At 41.4% G+C, this 24,963-nt stretch overlaps 1 protein-coding gene across 3 annotated transcripts in view; it reads left to right on the top strand.

Moving 5' to 3' along the window:
- nrp2a (neuropilin 2a) overlaps positions 1-24,963 on the top strand; it is a 179,346-nt gene that overhangs the window by 82,042 nt on the left and 72,341 nt on the right. For all 3 annotated transcript variants that reach the window (XM_061985096.2, XM_072915871.1, XM_072915872.1), the window contains exons 4-6: positions 10,032-10,262; positions 16,961-17,116; positions 20,442-20,611. In XM_061985096.2, coding sequence (XP_061841080.1) covers positions 10,032-10,262; positions 16,961-17,116; positions 20,442-20,611 — 557 coding nt within the window. The remainder of the gene's footprint in view (positions 1-10,031; positions 10,263-16,960; positions 17,117-20,441; positions 20,612-24,963) is intronic.

Below are 24,963 nucleotides of genomic sequence, written 5' to 3'. Positions count from 1 at the left end.
TTTGTGTCGATGAAACATTCCTACCACAAACCAGATGCACAAATAAATGTGACCTACACACTCCCCTGAACAAAAAGCAGAGAGCCCTGCAGGCCTCAAATTATTTATTTATTTTTATATCACATTTGTATTTGTATATTTATTAATATATGCATATGTATTAATATCATATTGATATATATAAGTTGATGTGAGACAATTCTACTACCATAAACCCCAGGCACTCGCGCTTCCTTCCTACCCAGCAACTCGCCCTGTTTTACCCTGACTCTGACCCCTCCCCTTTGCGAGTGTACATCCCTTGCATTGGTCGGACACGTGTCCGCCAGGCGACGAAAGGGGAGGTGCCAAGACTTGTTTTTGGCGTGCTCGCACACCGTGAACTAATGAGCACTAACCAGAGTAGAAGGCACTCATGCATACCCGGGCAAAAGACGTGCGTGAACTGTGTGTGGCGTGCGCACAGCGACCAGTTGGTGCACACCGTCTGTAAATGCGAACCCACGCACACACACACACACACACACACACACACAGTGTGATGTGTTTGGAGGCGATGGAGTCAAGCTGTGCTCGTATTGAAGTTTTCCAATGTGCGACTCCAGACTGCTGATTTGTGACCCAGTAAGAAACAAGGCCACTGTGTTAGTGGGTCTGACAGACAGTGAGGTGCTGTCATACACACGCACACACACATGGCCGCCTCTGGCGGAATTGGGGCTCCGGGCAGACTTGTATTTTGAGCATGTTTCCTACGAAAACAAAGTCACGAGAAAAAGAAATATTTCCAAAAATATTTGCAAAATAACATAAGTTTGCATATCTTCCCAAAGCAGAGAGTCGCAGAGAGCCTAGCGCTCATGCTGTGCAATGTCTGGGGAAATTTGCCGGAATATTCTTATCAGTGACGTAGCAGGAATGTGCCTGTAAAATTTCATGTGATGTAGTGTTGTAAGGATACCAATATTTTGCTACCGGTGCTAAAATTATTTTGGTACTTTTCGGTACTTTTCTAAATAAAGGTGACCACAAAAAAAATTGCATTATTGTCTTTATTTTAACAAAAAATCTTAGGGTACATTAAACATATGTTTCTTATTGCAGTTACAGTACAATACTTTTACATAATATGGTCACTACTGCCTAGTTTCTCTTGTTATATTCTTATTTTACTGTTATATTTTTATTCTCATTGTTGCTTTTTATTTTTATCCTGTTGTAATGTTTTTCTATTTTGTTTCCATTTATACCTCCATTATTTACTTTTTACTTTTTAAATTCGATCTCAATTTTGTACACTGCTGCTGGAATTAAAATTTTCCTGAGGGAACTCTCCTGAAGGAATCAATAAAGTACTATTTATCTATCTATTAAGTCCTTAAATAAAATAGTAAACATACAAGACAATTTGTCTTTTAGTACCATAACTACTGGGACTTATTGTGCAACTTATTGTCTTGTAATTAATGTACATCAGAGCTATACAAATTGTTGTATTTTTTGTATTTAGTGTATTAGATTCAGCAACTAGTGTTTGGATCCCACTGTACGCAATATCTGAAGAGCATGGACAAAAGCATTTCACTGTGATGTATTCTGCATGTGACGAATAAAACCCTTGAACCTTGAACCTCAGTAGTAAGTAAACAAACAGAGACTCCTAATTAGTCTGCTGACGTATGCAGTAACATATTGTTTCATTTATTATTCTATTATTTTGTCAACATTATTAAGGACAAGTGGTAGAAAATGAATTATTAATCTACTTGTTCATTTACTGTTAATATCTGCTTACTTTCTCCTTTAACATGTTCTATCTACACTTCTGTTAAAATGTAATAATCACTTATTCTTCTGTTGTTTGATGCTTTACATTAGTTTTGGATGATACCACAAATCTGGGTATCAATCTGATACCAAGTAGTTACAGGATCATACATTGGTCGTATTCAAAGTCCTCATGTGTCCAGGGACATATTTCCTGAGTTTATAAACATAATATACATTTTTAAAAAACAAAAGAAGATGTGATGCCAGAAAATATTGACGTAATCATAGTAGTAGTACGCGTCTGTACTTGATATCATTACAGTGGATGTTCGGTGTAGATCCACCAATGGCATTTGTTTACATTTTGACGCCGGTGAGCTACGGTGTGTAGTAGAGATGCGCGGATAGGCAATTATTTCATCCGCAACCGCATCAGAAAGTCGTCAACCATCCGCAATCCACCCGATCTAACATTTGATCAGAACCGCATCCACCCGCCATCCGCCCGCACCCGCCCGTTGTTATATATCTAATATAGACGATGCAAGGCATTAGTGAGGTTATAAAGCTTTTGCCTGTTAAAGAAAAGAGACTGATCCAATGCAGCATTCGCGTGCCACGCTGTCACGACTCATATGGGAGCCGCGCTGAGCGCACCTCCAAGCGCGTCTCGCTGCCGGCGACGGCCGGGTATATGGGCCCGACGCTCCAGCGCCATCCATTTTCAGGGCTAGTTGATTCGGCAGGTGGGTTGTTACACACTCCTTAGCGGGTTCCAACTTCCATGGCCACCGTCCTAGCTGCTGTCTATATCAACCAGGGTGAGCCCCACCCCTTTCTAGAGCGCACTGCGCGCGGAGTGACCCCTGTTACGCGCCCCCGGCAACAGGGGTGGCGGGCAGGTAAGCTGCGCGGACGGAGCGCGCGGAGTGACCCCTGTTACGAGCCCCCGGCCACGGGGGTGGCGGGCAGGTAAGCTGCTTACCTGCTGCGCGTGACGCCGGCCGCGGCGAAGGCGGACGAGGCGGGGTGTCGGTGCGGTGGGCGCGGTGGTGACCCTGGACGTGCGTCGGGCCCTTCTCGTGGATCGCCTCAGCTACGGCTCCCGGTGGGGCCCTCTCGGGGGAAGGGGCCTCGGTCCCGGACCCCGGCGAGGCGTCGGGGGCCTTCTCCGCTCCGTAAAAGTGTCCATCTCTTTTTTTTTTTTCTTCTGTTGTGGCATATGCAGCAGGTGCCTGCTCGTTTTTCGTATGTGGGTAGCAACATTTAACTATGTATATATATATTTCCGAATTGGTTTAACTGCCACCCGCCTGAATCTATTTAAAATCTAATTTTTTTAAATTTCCATCGCCCGACCCGACCCGACCCGACCCGCTGATAAAATCGAATTTTTTAAAATTTCATCCGCCCGATTCGCGGATAATCCGCGGACTCCGCGGTTGTGCCCGCAAACCGCGCATCTCTAGTGTGTAGTGAAGCATGTTTAGATATTCCTCGTCCTGCAGGGATGATACTTGTAAGAAACTTACTTTATTTGTCGCCATGTAGGCGAGGATTAGTGATTTAAAAAGTAGCTAAAACACTGCCGACGGCGGATGGACGTTAGCCACTAGCTAGCTAGCCATGTCTTAAAGCACCTCTTCCTGAGGGCGTTTCAGTGTTATAACTTCACCTTTATCGTTAGTTTTTAAGCCAAAATGCGTCCGTTCTCCCTTTTCTGTCTACACACTGTGTCTGCTTGTAAGTACTCAGTGATTGTGTGCCGCCGAACATGCTCGTCTGCTCGTAAAACAGCAATGTCACAATGTGACTTTGACGCGGGCGCGGGAGGGTGCGGGAATGGTACGTTTCAGAGATGGTATCATATCGAAAATGCTTCATTAGTATCGCGGTACTATACTAATACCGGTATACCGTACAACCCTAATATGATGTCATTCGTTCAATGGCATTTCAAATGTGTGTAATCTGAGGTAAGCCTGGGTAGATCACAAATGTTTTTGAACAATATATTGTCCCACACATTGGAAGCATTTTTTTGGGGGGGGATCAAATCGAGCACTAATGTAATCAATAACAACAACAATAGTAATGCAAGTAGCACAATAAACTTTTATTTCTCATTAGTATTTTTTACCACTGTAATTGGAAGGTCAAGAACTTTTAGTTATCTTTAATAAGTAAACACATGTTAAACATCTTACGCAGTTTGTTACTGGGTCAGATGTTTTTGGGGGGGGTTTTTGCCATCATTTTCCAACAAATTTGGCTCAATTGTCTGTGCTGATTGGCTTATCTTTTGCATTCTCTGCCAAAAAGAGCTGTCAAAATATAAGATTTTTGGGGGGAAAACAATTAAAAACTGGTGAAATTTACTCCCGGTAGCTGCATGGACAGATCATTTTAAATTAAGATTTGTGTATATCTAGAAATTGGCAGAACTTTTTAAGATGGAAAAAAGTGTGTTATTCTGAAAACAAGCTCTATACAACTTGCAATTATTATCGCGGAATCTTTAAACAAGATTTTCTATGTGAGAAAAAAACTAAATATCTGATTTGAATAGTTATTTTCAAAATTGTAAAAATTTTAAACAATGTTTATCCATGACTAAAAGTAAGAAAATAGCTTTGAAAACTAGGGACATTTCAAGAAATAAAATTGTATTTACTATTATTATTATATTATCTTAATTTTATTCCCACATCTGAACATTTGGCTTCGTTCTCCTCTTTTTTCCTCCTAATATTTGTTACTTTGCGGTGCCTTTCACTTAAGGCACTATAGCGAGGCTCTTTTTTTTCTCTTTGTCAACCCTGTCCTCAGCCAAATAGCACAGTGTCCATACTAGGGTTGTACGGTATACCAGTATTAGTATAGTACCGCGATACTAATGAATCATATTCGGTATGAGCAGCGACAGCTATGTCGTTGTCACGTCGTGACATTGCTGGTTTTACGAGCAGAGGAGCATGTTCGGCAGCGCACAATCACGGAGTACTTACAAACAGACACAGTGTGCAGACAAAAAAGGGAGAACGGACGCATTTTGGCTTAAAAACTAACGATAAAGGTGAAGTTATAACACTGAAACGCCCTCAGGAAGAGGTGCTTTAAGACATGGCTAGCTATCTAGCGGCTAAAGTAATCCACAGTCGGCAGTGTTTTAGCTACTTCTAAATCACTAATCCTCGTCTCCATGGCGACAAATAAAGTAAGTTTCTTACAAGTATCATCCCTGCAGGACGAGGAATATCTAAACATGCTTCACTACACACTGTAGCTCACCGGCGTCAAAATGTAAACAAACCCCAATTGGTGGATCTACACCTAACATCCACTGTAATGATACCAAGTACAGGAACATATCTAGTCGATACTACTATGATTACATCGATGATTTTTAGCATCACAAAATCTTCTTTCGTTTTTTTAACATTTAAATTATGCTTATAAACTCAGGAAATATGTCCCTGGACACATGAGGACTTTGAATATGACCAATGTATCGGATCGATACCCAAATTTGTGGTATCATCCAAAACTAATGTAAAGTATCAAACAACAGAAGAATAAGTGATTATTACATTTTAACAGAAGTGTAGATAGAACATGTTAAAAGAGAAAGGAAGCAGATATTAACAGTAAATGAACAAGTGAGATTAATAATTAATTTTGCAAGCCAGTGGTCTCGCCTCCGCCCACAGAGGCAAAGATTGTGGATGGATAAAAAAAAGTGCACAGAGTGAACCTTCTCGCACACTGATGGGAAGCGACAGACGCAGAAAACCAACCCACCCGGACAATCGGACGTGGCGATTTCTCGGCAAAGTTACCGAGTTCATTTTCTTTTATCAAAAAAAGGCCTGTAGCCAAAACGATAACGTGAGGACATTAATAAAAGAGAACGACCACAAGCGCTCACATGACATATGACTCACGCACACACACGTAGGTCACGTGCATGCACTGGTGTGCGTTGTGTGCACGAGGACACACAGGTACACACACATATAGCGTCAAGGTGTGGATGGGAGATTTAGATATCGCTGCCTACGCTTGCTGAATATTACCAGCATATATTAACATGCTCAGCTGTGTGTGTGTGTGTGTGTGTGTGTGTGTGTGTGTGTGTGTGTGTGTGTGTGTGTGTGTGGGCAGCCTGGTCGGGCATGAAGCTGGATGACCTGCGGGGTGTTTACATACCGCGGCGTGTGACTCGCAAGGTCAGGGACTGCTTGGAACAAGCGGAGGAGAAAATAGTTTATGTTTACATCTTGCACATGGATGAAAATAGCACATTATATGGCACCAAGTGGAAGACTATGGTGCAAAGCTCGATGAGAGTGTTTGTCTCTTGACGTTGTTTCCTCGTGCTCATGGGCCCATTGGGGTCTGTTTTCTGCCATTCTCAAGTGCAGACGGGAGCGGGGGCGAATAGCTAGCCCACCCCTTGGCTTTTATAGGGTTGACTGATAATAAAGACTGGTGCCTTGGAGGAATGCTGTAGACGGAATGTGCTATTAACATGTCTGCGCTCCTGACGCTGCTTCTATACATTCGGATGTGGCCATCAACACGACTGCTGTCAGGTTTAGAACTTCTCTCCTCTCAGTTATGTTGGAAAAAGACTCAGAGAAATTCCTGATTGTTTTGTCCTATTAGGATGATTCGGCTTCCGGCAGACACAAAGCATTAGGTTCAGCCTGGAATGCAACCAAATATTTTATTTATATACACTAGCGTTGTATGGTATACCGGTATTAGTATAGTACCGTGATACTAATGAATCATATTCGGTACTATACCGCCTCTGAAAAGTACCATTCCACCACCCCGCTGCCCCCCGTCATCGTCGTCACGTCGTGTCATTGCTGGTTTACGAGCAGAGGAGCATGTTCGGCAGCGCACAATCACTGAGTACTTACAAGCAGACACAGTGTGTAGACAGAAAAGGGAGAACGGACGCATTTTGGCTTAAAGGGGAACATTATCACCAGACCTATGTAAGCGTCAATATATACATTGATGTTGCAGAAAAAATACCTTTTTTTTTTAAACCGATTTCCGAACTCTAAATGGGTGAATTTTGGCGAATTAAACGCCTTTCTATTATTCGCTTTCGGAGCGAATAATATCCCGATGTGACGTCACAACGTCACATCGGGAAGCAATCCGCCATTTTCTCACTTTCGTCGGTGTGTTGTCGGAGGGTGTAACAACACGAACAGGGACGGATTCAAGTTGCACCAGTGGCCCAAAGATGCGAAAGTGGCAAGAAATTGGATGAAATTTGTTGAAAATACGAGGCTGTGGGGAAAGCCGACGAAATGGTCAGTCGTTTGTTCCGCACACTTTACCGACGAAAGCTATGCTACGACGGAGATGGCAAGAATGTGTGGATATCCTGCGACACTCAAAGCAGATGCTGACATCAACTCCAAAACTGGACAGATCAGCTTTCAGGAAAAGAGAGCGGATGAGGGTATATCTACAGAATATATTAATTGATGAAAACTTTATTCATTACTCGCGGTTTTACGTAAATTATTATACATAAACTGTGTTTACCAGTAATTTAGCTTAAAACATTTATTTTTTTCAATCATTCGAGTACATTCGGGTAGTCTTGTGTAATGCAGTATTTTGTGTCTATTTAGGTATGGTTAACCTGAGTGCTGAAATCGTGGAAAAATATATGTTCTTAGCGCGCCTGAAATGGGCTGTCTGCACTCTCAAAGTGCATGTTGTTGCCAAATGTATTTCATATGCTGTAAACCTAGTTCATAGTTGTTAGTTTCCTTTAATGCCAAACAAACACATACCAATCGTTGGTTAGAAGGCGATCGCCAAATTCGTCCTCGCTTTCTCCCGTGTCGCTGGCTGTCGTGTCGTTTTCGTCGGTTTCGCTTGCATACGGTTCAAACCGATATGGCTCAATAGCTTCAGTTTCTTCTTCAATTTCGTTTTCGCTACCTGCCTCCACACTACAACCATCCGTTTCAATACATTCGTAATCTGTTGAATCGCGTAAGCCGCTGAAATCCGAGTCTGAATCCGAGCTAATGTCGCTATACCTTGCTGTTCTATCCGCCATGTTTGTTTGTATTGGTATCACTGTGTGACGTCACAGGAAAATGGACGGGTGTATATAACGATGGTTAAAATCAGGCACTTTGAAGCTTTCTTTAGGGATATTGCGTGATGGGTAAAATTTTGAAAAAAACTTCAAAAAATAAAATAAGCCACTGAGAACTGATTTTTAATGGTTTTAACCCTTCTGAAATTGTGATAATGTTCCCCTTTAAAAACTAACAATAAAGGTGAAGTTATAACACTGAAACGTCCACCAGAAGAGGTGCTTTAAGACATGACTAGCTAGCTAACGGCGAACGTCCATCCGCCGTCGGCAGTGTTTTAGCTACTTCTAAATCACTAATCCTCGCCTCCATGGCGACAAATAAAGTACGTTTCTTACAAGTATCATCCCTGCAGGACGAGGAATAGCTAAACATGCTTCACTACACACCGTAGCTCACCGGCGTCACAATGTGAACAAACGCCAATGGTGGATCTACACCTAGCATCCACTGTAATGATACCAAGTACAAGAGCGTATCCAGTCGGTACTACTATGATTACGTCAATATTTTTTGGCATCGTAACATCTTCTTTCGTTTTTTTAAAATGTATATTATGTTTATAAACTCGGGACATATGTCGCTGGACACGTGAGGACTTTCAATATGACCAATGTATGATCCTGTAACGACTTGGTATCGGATTGATACCCAAAATTGTGGTATCATCCAAAACTAATGTAAAGTATCAAACAACAGAAGAATAAGTGATTATTACATTTTAACAGAAGTGTGGATAGAACATGTTAAAAGAGAAAGTAAGCAGATATTAACAGTAAATGAACAAGTAGATTAATAATTCATTTTCTACCACTTGTCCTTAATAATGTTGACAAATTAATAGAATGGAAAATGACATAATATATTACTGCATATGTCCATCCATCCATCCATCCATTTTCTACCGCTTATTCCCTTCGAGGTCGCGGGGGGCGCTGGAGCCTATCTCAGCTACAATCGGGCGGAAGGCGGGGTACACCCTGGACAAGTCGCCACCTTATCACAGGGCCAACACAGATAGACAGACAACATTCACACTCACATTCACACACTAGGGACCATTTAGTGTTGCCAATCAACCTATCCCCAGGTGCATGTCTTTGGAGGTGGGAGGAAGCCGGAGTACCCGGAGGGAACCCACGCAGTCACGGGGAGGACATGCAAACTCACAGAAAGATCCCGAGCCCGGGATTGAACCCAAGACTACTCAGGACCTTCGTATTGTGAGGCAGATGCACTAACCCTTCTTCCACCGTGCTGCATATGTGAGCAGCTAAATTAGGAGCCTTTGTTTGTTTACTTACTACTAAAAGACAAGTTGTCTCGTATGTTCATTATTTTTTTAAGGACAAAGTTGCAATAATAAACATATGTTTATTGTACCGTAAGATTTTTTTGTTAAAATAAAGACAAACTCTAAATTTTTTGTGGTCCCCTTTATTTAGAAAAGCATCAAAATAATTTTGGTACCAAAATATTGGTATCGGGACAACACTACTTACAACAAATAAAAACTTTATTAAGTTTTTAGTGTGTAGAGATTTATTTAGAAATCTTTGAGAAGGACTACTATAGTTCCACGTGTATGACGATCAGCTGCTCAAGGTGAGCCACAGTGGCGTGCGGGGGGTGGGGGGGCATAAATCTGCATAGGTAATGACGAGATGCCGCGAAGGGCTCACTTAGAGCTATTACACAAGGTTAGTGGGGTGGTTGACTGCATTAAAAAAGGGAGAGTCACAGACGTAGAACATTTCCTTTAAATGTATGCAAAATGATGCAAATGACCTCATGTGGGATGCACGGAAGCCTTGAAGGCCGCGGTTGAGTCACAGATCGTCATTCACATCTTGAAAACATTTGACTATATATATATTTTTTATTGTACCCCCGTTTATTGTGCTGCTGTTTGACAGGTTGGGCTGCTGGAGGGGAAGTGGGGGAGGGGGTTATTACACCCTCTTCCTGTCATGTAGCGTAACATCGGACACACTGTCAGCGTTGTAGTCTGCCTGCGAGTCAGATGTTTATGTCCATGTTTGATCCATTGCTCATGTCTGAGCTCGTATGTTCCTCAATGACGGATGGCCTCCTCTTCTCGTCCTCGTGTCCTCTCAGGGTCGGAGTTCTGCTTCCGCAATTTCACCAGCAGCTCCGGGATGATCGAGTCGCCGGGCTTCCCCGATAAGTACCCGCACAACCTGGAGTGCTCCTACATGATCATCGCGCCGGCCCACATGGACATCGCCCTCACCTTCTTGACCTTTGACCTGGAGAACGACCCCCTGATGGTGGGAGAGGGGGACTGCAAATACGACTGGTTGGACGTGTGGGACGGACTTCCGCAAGGTGAGCGCACTCTTGTTCAAGGCGAAGCAGTTTGTTCTTAAAATGTACCGTATTTTACCGACTATAGAGCGCACCCTCCAAATCAGGGGTGTCAAACGTACGGCCCGCGGGCCGGTTCAGGCCCACGAACAGGTTTTATCCGGCCCGCGGGATGAGTTTGCTTGGTATAAAAATGAGCTGAAAATTTTAAATGAAAGAAACTGCTGTTCTAAATGTGTCCACTGGATGTCGCACAAGCAATTGTTTGTATCCCCTGGTGAGAGCCATGACTTCAGAGGGGGCGGAGCTCTGTGCCGTGTAAATAGAATAGAATAGAAAGTACTTTATTGATCCCTGGGGGAAATTCAGCACCACAGTTTGCTCTACTTCTTCTTCTCCAGTTTTTGGCGTGCTCTACCTTCCACATTTTTCATCCGATTCAAACCGGTCTAACTTCAAACTGTTCAGCCTATTGGAGAATCGCGGGTTTTCCCTTGACAAATTCCAAAAATTGCCAGATTTCCCAGGATTCACGGTTTTCCGGGACATTTTTCCCATTTAAAATGAATTGGCCGTTTTTCAAACTTTCACCATTTCTGCATTTTTCAACCTATTCAAACCATTCCACCTTCAACATATTCCACCATTCTGGAAATTCAAACTATCATTTTTTTGAAGTTCAAAAAAATTCCAGGATTTTCCAGAATTCCCGGTTTTCCAAAGCCCTACTTACACACTTTTTTCTGGCGACTACTCCTCCCACATTTTTCAACCTATTCAAACCATTCCACCTTCAACATATTCCACCATTCTGGAAATTCAAACTATCATTTGTCCAAGTTCAAAAAAATTCCAGGATTGGAGCATTCACACACAATTCCTTCAGGAATTGCCTTGTCTAGTTATTCCTCTACTTCTTCTCCTCCAGATTTTGGCGCGCTCTACCTTCCACATTTTTCATCCGATTCAAACCGGTCTAACTTCAAACTGTTCAGCCTATTGGGGAATCGCGGGCTTTCCCTTGACAAATTCCAAAAATTGCCAGATTTCCCAGGATTCCCGGTTTTCCGGGACATTTTTCCCATTTAAAATGAATTGGCCATTTTTCAAACTTTCACCATTTCCACATTTTTCAACCTATTCAAACCATTCCACCTTCAACATATTCCACCACTCTGGAAATTCAAACTATCATATTTCCAAGTTCCAAAACATTCCAGGATTTTCCAGAATTCCTGGTTTTCCAAAGCCCTTTTTCCACCTTTTTTTCTGGCGACTACTCCTCCCACATTTTTTAACCTATTCAAACCATTCCCCCTTCAACATATTCCACCATTCTGGAAATTCAAACTATCGTTTTTCCAAGTTCAAAAAATTCCAGGATTTTCCAGAATTCCTGGTTTTTCCAAAGCCTTATTGCCACCCTTTTTTCTGGCGACTACTCCTCCCACATTTTTCAACCCACTACAACCGTTCTACTGTCAAAACATTCCTCTTAATTAGGACAAAAAACAAAGTTGTTTTTTGGACTGGAAAAATTCCCGGTTTTCCCGAAATTCCAGGAATTCCGTAATACTATTTCTCAATTCAACATATTACTACTTCAACATTTCTCTACCGATTTGAAAAATGTTAACACCAACCATTTCAACTCATTCAGTCCATTCAAGTTTTTTAGCATTTTCCAAAAAAAATTCTGCTTTTCCCGAAATTCCCAATTTTGGGGGAAATTCCCATTGAAATCAATGGGGCATTCTTCAAAGTTCCACAATTCCCACAATTTGCATCTGATTCAAACCGTTCCAACTTCAAAAATATTCAGCCTGTCTAGGAATTGTGTGTTTTACTTCAACAATTCTAAAATAAATTTCCCATAATTCAATTTTTTTTTTCATTTTTCCCCATTCAAAATGAATTGTCCATTTTTCAAACTTCCACAATTCCCACATTCTTCAACCCATTCGAACCATTCCACCTTCAACATATTACTCATCCTCGACATTCAAAATAACACTTTTCCAAGTTCCAAACCAAATTCCAGTTTTCCTGGAATTTTAACTCTTTAACATTCTAACCATTTGAAATTTCAACATTCAAACTATTCTTACATTCATACTACATTCTGTCAGCATTTCAGTTCAACTTCAACATTGGAGCATTCACATGCAATTCCTTGAGGAATTACTTCATCTAGTTAGTGATAGTCTACAAAATGTAGATTGTTACATTATAAGCGGTAGGAAATGGATGGATGGACATTAATGCCTTGATTGTTAAAAAAAGATGTTGTTGGTAATAACCTGTGACATTTTTACCAAGATAAATGTTTTTGATAATCTGTGACACATTTTCTGGGCGCACATATGCTGAAAAAATATCTATCCTCTTCTAACTACATGTGTGATTCATGAAATGAGTCCAGATTCACAAGTTTTGCTGTCACTTAAGGAAAATGGGCCCCATTTTTATTGTCTTAGGTGTGAGTCAGCCGGGGTTTGAACTCACGACCTACCGATCTCAGGGCTGACACTCTAACCACTAGGCCACTGAGTAGGTCATAAGTACACTCAGGACATCATCGCGCACTTAACATGCAGGAACGTCCTTAGCGGTAGCTTTGTATCAGCTTCCTGCACTCGATATGGTCAATAAATCTGCCATATTTGAGATTTTTACTTAATAAAATGTAAAAAAAAAAAAAAAAAAGATTGTAAACATACAGAAAATTATTTTATAAGTTTTGAATCAGGGGTGTCAAACTAATTTTAGATCGGGGGCCACATGGAGAAAAAATTACTCCCAAGTGGGCCGGACTGGTAAAATCACGGCACGATAACTTAAAAATTGTTATGTTTACACAGAGGGAGATGACGGCTCAGACACCAGGGGACTGTAATGTTCAATAATTTATTATATATATAGTCAATATATATATATATATATGTATATATATATATATATATATATAAATGATACTAATCAGTACTAACAATAACTAAACTAAGAAAATGGAGTTTGACAAAACCCAGGAGTGTGTGTGTGTGTGTGTGTGTGTGTGTGTGTGTGGCTATGTGTAAGGTTAACTGAGTGTGTGTTACCAAGTGTTGATGAGAGTGAAAGAACGATGCAGTCCGTGGGGCAGGAGAGGAGTGACAAGGTCCGTATCCGGGCGAGGGTCAAGGATCAAGGAAGGCAGTCCAAAGTCCACAGGGGAAAACAACTGAAGAATCACCAAGGGCAAAACTCGGGAGGGCAGGTCCACCATTGAGAACTAAGTTGCCGCCTGGATCCTTGGGTGCACTGGTCCTTTATTCAGCTCCCTCTCATCAGGTCCAGGTGCGCTGATTGCTGATCGCCTCCGGCTGCGTGGGCGCGGTCTGCGCGGCAAGCGTGGGGGCGTGTCTTGCGGAGCTTCTAGGTGCTCCCGCCAAGGAGGGAGAAGCAGACTGCGAGTGTGCCGTAACAAAAATAAAGACAACTTCAGATTGTTTTCTTTGTTTAAAAATAGAACTAGCACATTCTGAAAATGTACCACACTTACATGTTGCGGTTAATAGCATTTTATCTTTATTTGTCATTATTTATATTTTCTGAATAAATTATGTGACAATTCATCATTCAACTCATTGGTGTTAAATTTCAATCTATCAAGATAAAAAAAACATCAACATTAAATTACAGGATGTAATTTATGTAGTTTGCTCATTTTCCTCGACTGGTGCACTAATAAGATGATGTGGTTTATTTTTTTTACATATGTAGCATCATCTACAAAGAATTGCTATTGCGACATCTAGCAGTTTCTTTCATTAAAAAACTTCGGCTCATTTTTATACTTCGCAAACTCATCCCGCGGGCCGGATAAAACCTGTTTGTAGGCCGTACGTTTTGACACCTCTGGTTTAAATGAACAAACAATTCAGTTTTTTTATGTTGCTTGGCCTGACCGCACGTCCCTGGTACACACACACGGAACACAGAAAATGATTCACGCGTATGCAGACCCCAAATGGACGTTACGTCAGTTTCCCAAGCAGGAAGCGCTGGCTTTGATGTGCACAGCCTTGCCTTCTATTCCTTTGCGTCACATAGAGGAAATATTATTTCACTCTTGACAGCTAAAAGTTCTTCGACACCTCAAAGGAGCAGCCTTTTCCCATGCCCCCCCGCCCCCCTCTCCATAATAACACCCTTCATCACCTCCTTCCTATCCTCCCTGCGCTCCATCCTTATCACCTTGTGTTTCCTTCCTCCCACGGGTGAGAGTGAGGGCCGCGATGAGAATCTCTTTGCCTCCGATGATAAGTGTCAGGAAAGTGACCAATCAGGAAGTGGGAGAGCAAAAACATTTGTAATGGGGGGCTTTGATAGTCGCCACCGAAGGGTAATTGCCGCTGTACCGCTAAAGAAAACCTCATTAGTGGAAATAAAGGATAGTGATTTGCGGATCGACACTGGAATATTGATACTGCCGATACCAGTCAAAGTGTGCGGGGGCATTGTTGATATTTTTTTATTTTAAAAAAATTGTAAAAACAGACATTGTGTCAGATTTGTATTATGGGTGGTGGGCAAGCTACTTGGAAAATGCAGTAAGCTAAGCTACAAGTTACTTTTGATGAAATATAGCTAAGCTACAGGGGAAGCTATAAGGGACAAGCGGTACAAAATGGATGGATGAGTATATATATATACACACACACGTTAGGTCTGGAAAAAAATACACAGGGTATTTCATCCCTACAAGCCTGTTTCGCAGGTTTCTCTGCTCTTCAGAAAATCCCCTGAAGAGCAGAGAAACCTGCGTAACAGGCTTGTAGGGATGACATAGCCTTCAGGGGATTTTCTGAAGAGCAGAGAAACCTGTGAAACAGACTTGTAGGGATGAAATAGCCTCTGTGTTTTTTTCCTTTTCGCAGTTTCTCTGCCCTTCAGAAAATCCCCTGCAAGCCTGTTTCGCAAGTTCTCTGCCCTTCAGAAAATCCCCTGAAGAGCAGAGAAACCTGTGAAACAGACTTGTAGGGATGAAATAGCCTCTGTGTTTTTTTTCCCTACAAGCCTGTTTTGCAGTTTCTCTGCTCTTCAGAAAATCCCCTGAAAATCCCCTGCAAGCCTGTTTCGCAGGTTCTCTGCCCTTCAGAAAATCCCCTGAAGAGCAGAGAAACCTGCATAACAGGCTTGCAGGTTCTCTGCTCTTCAGAAAATTCCCTGAAGAGCAGAGAAACTTGCGAAACAGGCTTGTAGGGATGAAATAGCCTCTGTGTTTTTTTCCCCTACAAGCCTTTTTCGCAAGTTCTCTGCTCTTCAGAAAATCCCCTGAAGAGCAGAGAAACCCGCGTAACAAGCTTGTAGGGGAAAAAACAAGCCTGTTTTGCAGGTTCTCTGCTCTTCAGAAAATCCCCTGAATAGCAGAGAAACCTGCGTAACAGGCTTGTAGGGATGAAATAGTGTTTTTTTCCTGACCTAACGTTTATTCCGCTATACCAATCCGCTCTAGCCAATTGTGACTCATCCTACAAACACTAACTAATCATCTTGGCTTTTCTCCGTATGTATGGATGTTCTCATTCTTCCAGGTCATTGTGTATTCTCCATATTTTGGGGGGGGCTGGATTGGCTGTCCCATTTTCTCTCTTTGTAGCTTGTGGCTTTGATGCAACCTACCTGGCAACATGGTTCTAAAAATAGCTAAGCTACAGGAATCGCGGCAAGTTCAAAAGTAGCTAAGCTACTGGAAAATGTAGTTAAGGAGTTAAGCTTGGTTTTTTTTGTGTTTTTTTTTTTTAAATGTTAAAAAGACATGTTTTTAACTTTGTTACATGCGGCTAAGTACATTATTATTCTTAATTCTCAGTTAACATTTTGTAGGTTTTTCTCATTACATTCTGATTTTTGCTCTTTTTTTCTTACTTTGGTTATGTTAATATGTTTGCACAAAGTATCGGTATCGAATCGGTATCACCGATACCAGCCTAAGTTTTACTTGGTATCGGATCTTAAAGAAAATCAGTGGTATTGCACATCACTAATAAATGGCACTTTTGCACCCTTAAGCTCCTTTTCATTTATTTTCTTTCTCCTTTATTTAGATTATATCTCTGAGGCAAAGGACTGATGACTTGCGGTAATTATTCCATTTGCAGTTGCTAAAAAGGGATCCATGTGGATTTCAAATGCCAATTATAGCCTTGAATTTGAGAGCTCAGCTAGCCGCAGACATTCAAAGTCGGGAATTAGGAGGAAATCAAAGTGGAGCCCAGTTTGAGGGAGCCCAGTTTTTAGGCGTGAAAGAGTCTTGGCAGACGAGAGGAAAGGGTGAAGAATCCGGCGTCTGGCGAGGGAGCACCTCTTGAGACTGCTGTAATACTTATTGGTGGATGTGTGTGTGTGTGTGTGTGTGTGTGTGTGTGTGTGTGTGTGTCTGTGTGCGTGTGTGTGTGCGTGCACGCGTGCATGCGGATGATCCCAGTGCAGCTTGCATTAAGGCGGGGATTCCAGTTCCCCTGCTGGGGTCTGGCTAAGACACATGGAGCAGATGGACTGAGGGATGGACAGGGCAGAGAGAGGCATTATGGGAGGAAGATGGCGGGTGTTGGGATGGAGGGCATGTGGCGACTCATTTGCCTTCACTTAGCAGTTAGTGGAATAAAAGTTGTTTTCTCAAAAGCAACACCATACTTGTGTTTCTGAAAAATCTAACTGTATTTATTTGTCTGCAGTGTCCCCGCTGATCGGGCGGTACTGTGGTACCAAGATCCCGCCTGAGATCCAGTCATCCTCCGGCCTGCTGTCCCTCTCCTTCCACACGGACATGGCGGTGGCCAAAGACGGCTTCTCTGCCCGCTACAACATGACGCGCAAAGAAGTCAGAGACTGTGAGTACTCTGCGTGGGGCGTTTGTAATCCTAATTGTAGCCAGTGTGTTTCGGTTTTCCTCCATGACACTTCTGTGTAGCGGGGTAGATGGGACTGTAGGGATGGGTACCTTTTCACATTTGGATCGATAGTTGGGTTTTTAACGATAAACAGATGCGCCCAGATATCTAGTTTGACATGTGAGCAATTCGGCTGCATCGGTAGTAGTCACTTCAATCGATAAGAATTAGCTGTGAATCCCTAGATTAAATCGGTGTAGAAACATAGACCGAGTATTGCGCAAAAATAGAAATCAGTTGACGTTTTTGTCCACGAAAAGATTCACGCTCTTGCTACTTTAGCTTACCGTATTTTCCGCACTATAAGGCGCACCGGATTATAAGGCGCACCTTCAATGAATGGCCTATTTTAAAACTGTGTTCATATATAAGGCGCACCGCATTATAAGGCGCATAGAATAGACGCTACAGTAGAGGCTGGGGTTACGTTATGCATCCCGTAGTTGCGAGACCTGTTGTGGTTCAATATTGGTCTACATTAGTGTTTTTCAACCACTGTGCCGCGGCACACTAGTGTGCCGTGAGATATTGTCTGGTGTGCCGTGGGAAATTATGCAACTTCACCTAATTGGTCCAAAAAATATTTTTTTGCAAATCAATAATTAGAACCTGCAAATAATGTGCCGTTGCTTCGTGTCTGTGCTGTGTACAACTTGGCAGGGTAACCACGTAATACTCCATGTCAGTAGGTGGCAGCAGGTAGTTAATTGCTTTGTAAAAGTCGGAATGTGTCGGGTGAGACGAGGGTGGTTTGTTGTGATTCCAATATGCAGGCCACAGCGGGAGGCAGAGTGCAGGTAAAAAGTTATGTAATGCTTAAACCAAAAATGAACAAAAGGAAAAGGCAATGGCTATGCAAAACGAAAGTAAAACTGAACTGGCGACAAAGTAAACAGAAACGGAATGCTGGACGACAGCAAAAACTTACGGTGTCCACAAAGTACATCTGTACATGACGTGACAATCAACAATGTCCACACAAAGAAGGATAGCAGCAACATAAATAGCCTTGCTTGCTAACACAAAGCAAGTGCGCGGAAGACATGAAACTGCTACAGGAAAACACCAACAAAACAGGAAGGGCCTCCAAAATAACAGCGCAAGACAGGAACGAAAGCACTACACACAGGAAAACACCAACAGACTCAAAATAAGGCACGACGACCTGGTGGAGTTTCATTTTTTAACGTTTTCTGCTGGTGGTGTGCCTCCGGATTTTTTTATGAAAAAAATGTGCCTTGCCTCAAAAAAGGTTGAAAAACACAGGTCTATATATAAGGCGCTCCGGATTATAAGGCGCACTGTCAGCTTTTGAGAAAATTGGAGGTTTTCAGGTGCGCCTTATAGTGAGTAAAATACGGTACATAACTGAAGACGAGAAAGAATGTAAATACATGGACCAAGTGTCGCACAAGACGAGTTTAACTTTAAAACTCACTGTTTGATTTAATGTGAATCGATACCTAGTTGTACCAATGGACTACTGTTGGTACCTTGAAATGTACCGAATTTGGTACTGGTCCCTACTTGCCTGCTAGTTTCTGGCAGCTATCAGGCTTTCAACATAGGGCTGGGACAATAATTCAATAAGCTAAAGTTAAAGTACAAAAGTAGAAAACAAGCATACACAACGAATGGTAGGTCATTCTGGTTAATGTCCATGGGGCAGAGTTTATAAAGTCGCCAAAAAGGAATGGACAATGAAGGTGAAGGCAAAAGAGTGAGGAGTGTTCTGACCAGATATCTACCGTATTTTTCGGACTATAAGTCGCAGTTTTTTTCATAGTTTGGCCGGGCTCCAGTGCGACTTATATATGTTTTTTTCCTACTTTATTATGCATTTTCGGCATGTGCGACTTATTCTCCGGTGCGATTTATACTCCGAAAAATACGGTAGATCCCTAGTTTGATTGATGTAAAATGTTCTTTATCACTTTGTTTACTTCCACACGTCCATTATTGTGTAGTGAATCAGGTGTGATTCACTACAATAGGGCCCCACAGCGCACTGGATTCCAGTTAATTGAAATACCACAACACTGGATATTGTTCAGATAAGTTAAATTTAAGAACTTGCACACAAAGCAACACTGGAGGTGACTATGACGTGCGCATTTTCCGCGCATGCGTACTAGGTCGCGTTAGGCCGGCGGACGGAGGGAGGGAGGGGGTCTTAAACGACCATTGTGTGTGTGTGGACAAGGATAAGGTTAGGTGGGATTTACCCTGGATAACCTTAAAGAACATTTTACATCAATCAAACTAGGGATCTAGATATCTGGTCAGGACACTCCTCACTCTTTTGCCTTCACCTTCATTGTCCATTCGTTTTTGGTGACTTTATAAACTCTGGACCTAGACGTTGAGTCCGCGACATACCCGGCGGACAATGACTGATACAGTCTGCTTTGCCAGTCCAAAAGCATTCACTGTTTTCCATAGTCTTCCCTTGTCAGCCAGGTAATACAAAGCACATGCAACCTTTTTTTATCACATCCACTGGAGCCCGCATTCTCGTTGTCTCTCCTTCGAGAAATGGACAAAGTTTTTCGCCAAGCAGAATCACAGCTGACCTGGACATTCGAAAGTTCTCTTGCCGTCTGAGAAGTGTTGTATCTGAAATAGCTGCAATCGCTTTCTCTTAAGGTATTCATGTGTGATCTCCACAAGCGTCTGTACATGTAGAGGAAGGAGAAACACGGGCATGTCTGGATGACTCGCCTTCATATTTCCAGTGGTTAGCTTCGAGTTAAGAAACCGATTTATAATGAAGCTGGCTGTGGCGCGTTCTTTCTGACGTCACTTCCTGTCCAAACTCAGTTTGTAAACGATCACCATACAAAGCTAAGAGCCGGAGATTCAAGAAATACACGGCGCACTTACCCGTGTAAAAAAATTATCCAAGGATGTGAACCTTAAACGATGATCTAGTGTGGCTGACACGGGGCTTAGGCTAAATAATTATTCGTTTAAGGAGTTATCCGGCTTAATGTAGACAATTTCTCCACTATTTGTAGACACTCGTATTTCTTCATCTCACCTCTGTGTCTTACCCACTTTAATGCTAATTCAATCACCCAGAAGCCATCACACAATTTTTTTTTCTTATTTAAAATTAACTTCACCTCAATTTAGCTTTTCTGACTCTGTCGGCCCTTGTCTCTCTAGATTTACACTCATGTCGTCCTGGTTTATAACATTCTACCTTTGTACCCCCGCCATCAATTGAAATACAGCTCAATTCCTTTCTCTTTCCCTCCTTCAGCGTTTCACTGTAGCATGGTGCTCGGCATGGAATCGGGGAGGATCAGCGACGACCAGATCAGCGCCTCCACGAGCTTCTACGATAGCCGCTGGTTGCCGCGACAGGCTCGCCTCAACAACCATGACAACGCCTGGACGCCCTCCGAGGACAGCAGCAAGGAATACATCCAGGTCCGTTCATCTTTTATCAATGCAACTTTATTGTCTCCACTAATTACTTTTGTAGACATTAAGACAAGCATTCTCAATAGGTCACATTGCACAGCCTCTTAGACTCCAACTGCAGCATGGTCAATAATATCGATGGGAGGAAAAGGGCACTAACAACGGCAATACAAATATAAGCTTAGGTTAAAAAAAAAAAAAGCACCATGTTGCACACATAAGAACGAGGCTTGCGCAATGTAGATGATATACAATATAGATAATAATAATAATGCATGTTGATGACACATTCTAGCTGTGTCCCGAAAACTTGACAGTGACAAGCAAACGCATTGTGGCGTCCTCACTTGCAAGCTAACGGATATATCAATAATCCTCGCCTGAATGGTGGCAAAGAAACAGTGCTTCGTACAAGTATTATTTATCACTGGAGGACAATGAATACATGCTACACTATGCACCCTAGCAGGATACAAAAAAGCATAGCTATCCGCCAAGCCGGAGCTCCTAAATGTAAACAGGGGTGCGTGGTTCGATACAAATATCAACAGTAACGATACCACGTCTCGTATGAGTTGCTGGTCGATGCTACAGTGACTAGATCAGGGGTGTCAAACTAATTTTAGATCGGGGGCCACATGGAGAAAAATCTACTCCTAAGTGGGCCGGACTGGTAAAATCACCGCACGATAAGTTAAAAATAAAGACAACTTCAGATTGTTTTCTTTATTTAAAAATAGAACAAGAACATTCGGAAATTGTACAAATCATAATGTTGTTGGTTTTTTTTACACTTTCATGTTGCGGTTAATAGTATTCTATCTTTATTTGTCGTTATTTATGTTTTCTGAATAAATGATGTGATGATGTTTTATCAGTCAACTCATTGGTGTTAATTTTCAATCTATTAAGATAAAAAAAATTATATCCAAATCAAATTACAGGATGTTATTTATGTAGTTTGATCATTTTCCTCGACTGATGTACTAACGTCATGTGGTTTATTTTGTACAAGTGTAGCTGCACTACCATGAGCTAATGCAACAAAATTGCGTTCTTATCTGTACAGCAAAGTTCAAATTTGAATGACAATATAAAGTCTAAGTCTAATCATCTACAAAGATGCAAAGAATTGCTATCGCGACATCTAGTGGACACATTTGGAACAGCTGTTTCTTCCATTAAAAAATTTCAGGTTCATTTTTATACTTAGCAAACTTATCCCGCGGGTCGGATAAAACCTGTTCGGGGGCCTGATTTGGCCCTCGGGCCGTACGTTTGACACACCTGGACTAGATGGGTATTTGACAATGAATAGCTAAACATGCTACTCTATGCACCCTAGCAGAATACAAAAAAGCATAGCTAACGGCTTACCTAGAACTCTTGAATTGTTGGTAGATCGATACAAATATCAACAGTAACGATACCAAGTAAAGTACAAACGTATCAGTATATGGTCAAAGCTACAGTGACTAGATCAATATTATTTATGATCACAAAATAATTTTTTGTCAATTTTGTTATTGTTTACAAACTTAGGAAATAAGAGCCAATAGTAGTTTTTTATCATAAATGATGTATGTAATGAAAGGAAGTAAAGAAAACTTGATGTTGTCGGATTTCAGTTGTGATGAAGATTTTAATGATATAATGATCCTGAAAATATTAAGCGTAAACATTGGAATGGTCAATACTGATCATGTAACTAGTTGGTATTAGATCAATACCCAAATTTGTAGTATCGCCTAAAAAGTGTTTCTTAACCATAGGGCCATTGTTGGGCCGCGAGCGCCTCCTACAGGGCCGTTTCGCAGCTGTGGTCCCTATAGGCCGCAGCGGTACTCAGCTGCATTACACTTTTCCACCACTTGTGGCAGTAATGACAATATCAAACAAACAGAAGAAGTCATAGAGAAGTTTCTTAAGCGCAAAAATTATGACTAAAGTGGTTTAATTTGATTGGCAATTTAGTTAAGAAATATTGACTAATCATTTAGTTTATTTCAGCACAACATGATTGTATGTACCGTATTTTTCGGAGTATAAGTCGCTCCGGAGTATAAATCGGACCGGCCGAAAATGCATAATAAAGAAGGAAAAAAAACATATATATAAGTCGCACTGGAGTATAAGTCGCATTTTTGGGGGAAATTTATTTGATAAAACCCAACACCAAGAATAGACATTTGAAAGGCAATTTAAAATAAATAAAGAATAGTGAACAGCAGGCTGAATAAGTGTACGTTATATGACACATAAATAACCAACTGAGAACGTGCCTGGTATGTTAACGTAACATATTATGGTAAGAGTCATTCAAATAACTATAACATATAGAACATGCTATACGTTTACCAAACAATCTGTCACTCCTAATCGCTAAATCCGATGAAATCTTATACCTCTAGTCTCTTACGTGAATGAGCTAAATAATATTATTTGATATTTTATGGTAATGTGTTAATAATTTCACACATAAGTCGCTCCTGAGTATAAGTCGCACTATGAAAAAAACTGTGACTTATTGTCCGAAAAATACGGTAGTTGGTATTTGATCAATACCCAAATTTGTAGTATCGCCTAAAACAGTGTTTCTTAACCATAGGGCCATTGTTGGACTACAGGGCCGTTTCGCAGCTGTGGTCCCTATAGGCCGCAGCGGTACTCAGCTGTAATACACTTTTCCACCACTTGTGGCAGTAATGACAATACCAAACAAACAGAAGAAGTCTGGAGCTAAAGTCATAGAGAAGTTTCTTAAGCGCAAAAATGATGACTGAAGTGGTTTAATTTGATTGACAATTTAGTTAAGAAATATTGACTAATCATTTAGTTTATTTCAGCACAACATAATTGAATGTATATTTTAGTGTATGCAGTATATTTGGTTGGTACTTATTTTTTTAATCAGCCTGACATAAGCCTAAGGTTTATTTGTTAAATAAATAATAATCTTTGTGATTTCCACATGGTTTCATATCATTACACAAGGTTGTAAACTGTAAGTACGTTATAAATAATTATTAAATGTGATTAAAATCAAGAGTAAGATTAATAATTCAGTGTTAATATTTGAGTGGGTCCCGGGGCCCTATGTAGTGGAAAAGTTGGGTCCCGAGGTCAAAAAGGTAAATTATGGTACAACAGAAGAATAAAATACACTTTAACAAAAAGCAGAAAGTAACCAGATATTAACAGGAAATTAGCAAGTATAATAACAATAGTTTTGAGAATATAAAACAACTAGAAATGACGCAATATGTTACCCCATACATTAAGCGCCTTTATTACCCGTTCCAAAATGTTTCTACTATCATATATATGCCATATAACAGGGGTAGGGAACCTATGGCTCGCCAGCCAGATGTGGCTCTTTTGATGACTTCATCTGGCTCTCAGATATATCTTAGCTGACGTTGCTTAACACGATAAGTAATGAATAATTCCGCTGGAAATCCCAGTGTTAAAAAAAACGTTCAAAACATAAAACATTCTCATGCATTTTAATCCATCCATCCGTTTTCTACCGCACCTGTTCAAGAAGTCGCATTAACGGTAAGAAGTGTTTTATTTATTATTGGTTAGCTTCAGAAAAACAATGTTATTAAAAAGAATAAGAGACTTTTTATACTCAAGAATGTTGGTCTTGCTTAAAAATGCACGCATTTAGTTGTATTCAGTGTTAAAAAATATTATATGGCATACTTGCCAACTCTCCCGATTTTTCCGGGAGACTCACGAATTTTTGTGCCCCTCCCGAAAATCTCCCGGGGCAACCAATCTCCCGAATTTCTCCCGATTTCCACCCGAATAACAATATTGGGGGTGTGCCTTAAAGGCACTGCCTTTAGCGTCCTCTACAACCTGTAGTCACGTCCGCATACAGCGTGCCCGCCCAGTCACATAATATAGGCGGTTTTAACATACACATAAGTGAATGCAAAGCATACTTGATCAACAGCCATACAGGTCACACTGAGGGTGGCCGTATAACAACTTTAACACTGTTACAAATATGCACCACACTGTGAACCCACACCAAAGAAGAATGACAAACACATTTCGGGAGAACATCCGCACCGTAACACAACATAAACACAACACAACAGAACAAATACCCAGAACTCCTTGCAGCACTAACTCTTCTGGGACGCTACAATATACACCCCCGCTACCACAAAACCCCGCCCCCACCCAACCCCGCACATATCAACCTCGCCCCCCGCCCCATCTCCCGAATTCGGAGATCTCAAGGTTGGCAAGTATGTTATATGGCTCTCACGGAAATACATTTTAAAATTATTTGGCTTTCATGGTTCTCTCTGCCAAAAAGGTTCCCGACCCCTGCCATATAA

The sequence above is a fragment of the Nerophis lumbriciformis genome, linkage group LG23 (genome assembly GCF_033978685.3).
Source record: "Nerophis lumbriciformis linkage group LG23, RoL_Nlum_v2.1, whole genome shotgun sequence".
NCBI lineage: Eukaryota > Metazoa > Chordata > Actinopteri > Syngnathiformes > Syngnathidae > Nerophis > Nerophis lumbriciformis.
Note: the sequence above shows the minus strand (reverse complement) of the source record. Positions and strands in the feature narration are given on the sequence as shown.